Raw genomic sequence first — 5,290 nt, forward strand, 5'->3', positions numbered from 1 at the left:
TAGAAGCCTGAGGGAAAGATTTACAGAGCAAACGAGTAACTGGACAGCTTCATGTATACGGTGAGTGATTGCTCTCTGACCTCTGAGTTCGGGTGGGTGAACTCTACCTCACACCAGGACTGACAGCCCCTCTGCCTCGATCCCCCTCTGCATCATCTCCAAGATTGGGTTTGGGCATTTAGTGCAGGACACACAGAGTGGAAAGGAACTTCCTAAGATTAGAGTTCCCTTCACAGATTACAGCCCTTCAGACATTCTACATAGAGAGAAGTCTCATGGGAGTGACTCAGCAGAGTCTCAATCCAGTCCCTGGCCCCTCCCCATGACCATGACACTGAGAAAACCATGCAGACTTTGGTCACACCCTGGCCTGAGGGGACCATGTAATCCTCACAGAGAAGCTCAGCCTAGAAACACCTCCCAAACCCCTGTCCCAGGGCTCCTGACTCCAGGGAACCTGGGGAGCCTGTGTCAGGTTGGGTTTGACCTCCTGGAAGGGCTGGGTGGGAGCAGTGGCTCTACTACTGCTCACCAGCCAGTGCTCAGCCCCAAGAGACACATCAGGGCAGGGACAGAGCCTAGTTCTTCACCTAAGGCGGTGTCAGGAGAGCACAGATAGACAAAATACCCTGTATCATTAGCTCACTCTTCTGAGGGACTTAGGAGACTCTGGAGGGAGATCAGGTCTCCAGGAAGGAACAGAGGAGAGAAGATGCTCCTGACAGCTCCTTGTCCACCAGGGGTCAGCCCAGGAATTCTCTCTCATGGAGGCAAATAATGGCAGTGGCCATTTAAGTCAGTGTCTCCTCTATACTGGGCTTGAGGTCAAGTATTCATAAATGTTTCAAGGTCAATTCACAAACAAAATGGTAATCCAGAGTCCATTTACCATTTGTTCTGTTTTTATTCAGGGGAAACGGAGGCACAGTGTGATACAGTCACTGAATCAGGCTCGCACAGACACAGCAAGGTCTTTGCACAGCCCCACCCTACACCTGCTACCAGCTCAGGGACCAGCACTCACTTGCTCTCTCATGAATGAGGGAAGGAATGATGGTGAATGATGACAGAATGAATTAATTAATGAATGAATGAATGATGCATAACCGCTAGAGAGACTGGAACCTGGATGCAGAGTCCTAAAAGGTTTTGGCCACACCTGTTACCTGTCCCTAAAGGTGATGAGAGCCATGTCCATCTCTCTGACCACCTGTCCCTGAAGCTCTCTCAGGAGCCAAGTCCCTTGGTGACAGTGGGGCTGTTCCACTGGGGAAGGTTTTGCAGGCTACACTGCTCCTGCCCTGGGGCAGCTGTGGGCTCTTGGTCCCTAGGATCTTTGAAATCACTTGTAACCCCCACTGTTCATCAAGGACATTCTGACTCTGCTACTTCTCTGCCCCTTATCTGCCTCCTCCTTCACTCCAGACACACTGCCCTGCTCTACTCTGCTTCCCCCACTGTGAAGATTGTCCTACTAACATCTGTGTCAAGGCTCACCCTCCCGGACAATAGGAAAGGACACAGAAATCAGTGGGAGCAGCAGTCCCGACTCCATCATGAGCCAGTTTCCCAGGTCACCAGGAGAAAGAGCTTCTGCTGGGCCCCCATCAAGGCTCTTTCCAGCCCCCGCCCCCACACACACAACCCTCAGCCCCCGCCCCGGCCCTGAGGCCAACAAGAGGAACAGGCCACTTGACAGGGACATGTAAACCATTGACTTACTCTCTATTTGACTCAGCCAGGGTGTCAAAGGCAGAAGGACAGGGCTCAGTCCCCAAAGCTCACGGGTTCACTTCACCCCTGACTGGTGACTCATACCCTTGTTCTGGTGTGAGGTTCCCATTCCTCCGCTGGCTCCCAAGACCTTCCCAAGGTGGGCCTGGTGACCCTGCACCATCTGACTGGTTCACTGCCTGTTTCACATATGTGTGTCCTCGTTGGTGACACCTTGACCGCAAGATGGGATCCTCTCAGACTGTGAGATCCACCAGCCACTCTCCTTTCTCTCAGATGCTGCCCAATTTGAATGAATTTGACTAAACTCCAGTTGTTTCCTGAGTTAGAAAGAAAAGGAAGAACACAATTTGAATGAATTTGACTAAACTCCAGTTGTTTCCTGAATTTGAAACAAAAGGAAGAGGACATGCAACAGGCCCATGTGGGGCTCCTCCCCATCTGCCTGACTGTCCATAGAAACAGGGAGGAACCTTCTCCCTAACTTTACTAACATGGCACATGTCCTTCCTACCAATCTGGTGTCTTCCCTCCCTTTATAGAGCAGAGACACCTAGACTCACCTCCTCCTCCCCATCCCCCCGACCACTTCTGTTCTCTTTGCAAGACTAACCTTCTCTCTATCCCAGGGAGTCCCTGATTTCAAACCCACTGTGGCATCTCCCTTTGGTCACAGTGTGACCTGGTTGGACAGAAGAACTTTGTCTATGACCTTTGTGCTCTCTAGACAGAAATTCCTCCAAAATCTGGCCTTAGAACTTAGGGGCATGAGTGATTTGCACATATTCTTTCACAGTTTAACTCAAAATCTATCTCATAACTGCCAAACACAAATGGACCATGAGGGCCATATTTTCAGCAAGTTCATGCTCCCCCACCTCCACAAGCCCCTCTTCTGTACCTGCTACTGTCTGTGTGTTGAGGAAGGATCCCTGCCCTCTGCAGTGGCAGAAAGGACATTACAGACCAAGGACAGAGGGCCTGGCTCTGCTGCCACTTCCAGCCAGCTCCAATCATTCCTCACTCTTTTCTAAATCTTTCCTGGACTCTGCTCTGCCCTTCTGGGGTCACTGCCTCATGTCAGTCACCAGTAAAGTCCTGGATAGATGACCACACCTTGTGGCCCTGCAGCCTGGGTACTGAACTCACCGCCAGACTTGCTTGTAGTCACCTGTGTTTTTTTTCTGCTCAGACTTCCAGTTCAGGACCACACTACCCAGTCCCCTCAGGGTTTAGGACTACGGGGTGGCCCATCATTACTCATCTCTAGGTCAACCCTGGAATGTAAGGCTTCAGTGGAAACACATCTTGACCCGGCAATGTAGGTCTGTGTAGCTGGAAGGGACTCAGCACCTGCATATTCCAGGTAGGCCCCAAGGTCAGCCAGGCAGTCAGCTGGTCAGTGAGGAACTAGGACAGGTGCCGGATGGTCTCTGACTCCCTGTCCTGCGTCTCTCTGTGATGAAACCCTGATAGTTATCTGACACCTAAGAAAGTCTGTGCTTTTTCTCCCAGCATAGAGAAGGCAGCCTTACAATCTCTAAGCGCTCAGATCCTCATGCATTTGTTTGTCTTGTGATGCACAGACCTACCTTATTTCTTTAAGAACTCAAGTTGGCTGAGAGGCATGAATTCTGATTGAAGAAGCCTTTGGAGTACTCAATGGGCAATGTTCTCTCTGTTGTCTGCACAGCGGAGTTACCCAAACCCAGCATCACAAGCAACAACTCCCTCCCCGAGGAGCACAAGGACCCTGTCGTGTTAACGTGTGAACCTTTAGGTCAGGCCCCCCACACGAATTCACACTGCCAGAGGTCAGGCTACATCCGTCCTTCTCAGGTCCACGTACACAGACCCCCACTTTGAATACCCAGGGGGGACATGAGTTCCTGTCCCAGGCACAACTGGCCAGTCTCGGCCTTGAACCAAGACCAGGAGGGGACGGGATACTCCTGTTTGGAAAGGCTCAGGTTTAACAAGTTTTCATGGGACAAACAGGTTAATGTTTCAGACTCAGGCTCAGTGACCAGAGAGGGCTATGGGTGGGACATTTTAAGTTGATGTTAGCCCAAAGACCAAGAAGCGATGGGTGGGACATTTTAAAACAAGGCTGTGACCCATTTCAGAGGGAGAGTGTGGCCCTTACACAGACCAGACCTTCCCCTTCCCTCTGATTACATCATGTGTGGCTTTGTTCTCTGCTCCAGATGGCCCGGATGCCCCCACCATTTCCCCCTCAGACTCCCATTACCTACGTGGGACAAACCTCAACCTCTCCTGCCAGGCAGCCTCTAACCCACCTGCACAGTATTCTTGGCTTATCAATGGGAGTTCCCAGCACCCCACACAGGAGCTCTTTATCCCCAAAATCACTGCACATGACAGTGGATCCTATACCTGCCTCGCCCATAACTCTGTCACTGGCCTCAATAGGACCACAGTCATGACTATCACAGTCTATGGTAAGTGCCTCCTGGACCATCGGCACTAGGCTGTGGGTTGCAGGTCTGTCTGGTTTTCAGAACAGAGCCTGGTGGTTGTTGTCCCCCATCCCGTGGCCATGGACACAAGCAAATCACAGTCTTCTCCTGAGCCCTCTCACTACATCTCTATAGACTCTCCTCCCTTGCTCTTCTGACTTCTCATGGAAGAGCTGGGCTGCAGCCTGGGAATGTGAGGAGGGGGTTCTCTCAGCCCCAGAAAGAGTCAAGTGGTGAATGGAAGGGGCTTCCCAGAGGGTAAAACAAAGGTCCTCAAGGTCAAGCTGCTTCTCCGGTCACTAACACTTTCCTTCTGTCACCTCCTGTCTGTTACATGCTCCATGTGCTACAAGGAACATACAAGGCTTTGAACAAGCTCACCTCTTTGCCCCAGACTAAAGGAGGAAACCACCTCTGAGGAGGGGTGAGCAGGACAGACCCCTGCTCCCTGCGCTGCTCCGGGCTCACCTGGTGACTGGCTGCTCTGTGCCCTCTGTGGTGGGACAGGGGTCCATGGTGAAGGTGCATGGGTTGCCTGTCTTCTGACTCGCAAAATCATGTCACCCATCAACACCATGGCCTCCCTCAGACCAGGCTGCATGGAAATGGGGAGACAGTGAGTCACAGGGGAGACCCCTCTGAGCTGTGTCCTGGCTCTGCAGTCACCAGCTGTACAACACTGTGTGACACAAGCCTATGTGACACTCCTATGGAGAGCAGTGAATGGTGGTGCTTACTTGACAAGTATGTAGACTCATGGGACATTAGGAGCATGTTGTGTAGTTTACTGAAGACACTAAGCATACCAGCCTGATGTTAAAATGGCCAATTTCTCTCTAGGGACTTCCTTCTCCCTGATATTCAATCCAAAGGCCAGGAAGAGAAAGTCCTATTCAGACTGAGAAATCTTTTAGATTGAAACTTCTGCAGGTCCTAAGGTCATGAAGACTGGCTGGGCTAAATTCTCTAATAAATTATTTAACAAAAGAGAAATGCCTTCCCATCTCTACGTATAGCCACTATACTCAAGAGGGGGTGTGATTATTTAGAAAGTTAGAGAAAGGTCGGGGAAAGAG

General features: G+C 51.1%; 1 protein-coding gene across 1 annotated transcript in view; it reads left to right on the forward strand.

The window, feature by feature from the left end:
• The window catches only part of LOC102751263 (carcinoembryonic antigen-related cell adhesion molecule 1-like), a gene marked incomplete at its 3' end in the record, with an annotated part of 11,301 nt that overhangs the window by 2,743 nt on the left and 3,268 nt on the right, over positions 1 to 5,290 (forward strand). Inside the window, exons 4-6 of the mRNA XM_006771794.2 lie at positions 13 to 60; positions 3,428 to 3,514; positions 3,855 to 4,196. Of these exons, the coding sequence (XP_006771857.2) occupies positions 13 to 60; positions 3,428 to 3,514; positions 3,855 to 4,196 (477 nt within the window). The remainder of the gene's footprint in view (positions 1 to 12; positions 61 to 3,427; positions 3,515 to 3,854; positions 4,197 to 5,290) is intronic.

Source organism: Myotis davidii, unplaced genomic scaffold (assembly GCF_000327345.1).
Source record: "Myotis davidii unplaced genomic scaffold, ASM32734v1 scaffold1705, whole genome shotgun sequence".
NCBI classification, from domain to species: Eukaryota; Metazoa; Chordata; class Mammalia; order Chiroptera; family Vespertilionidae; genus Myotis; species Myotis davidii.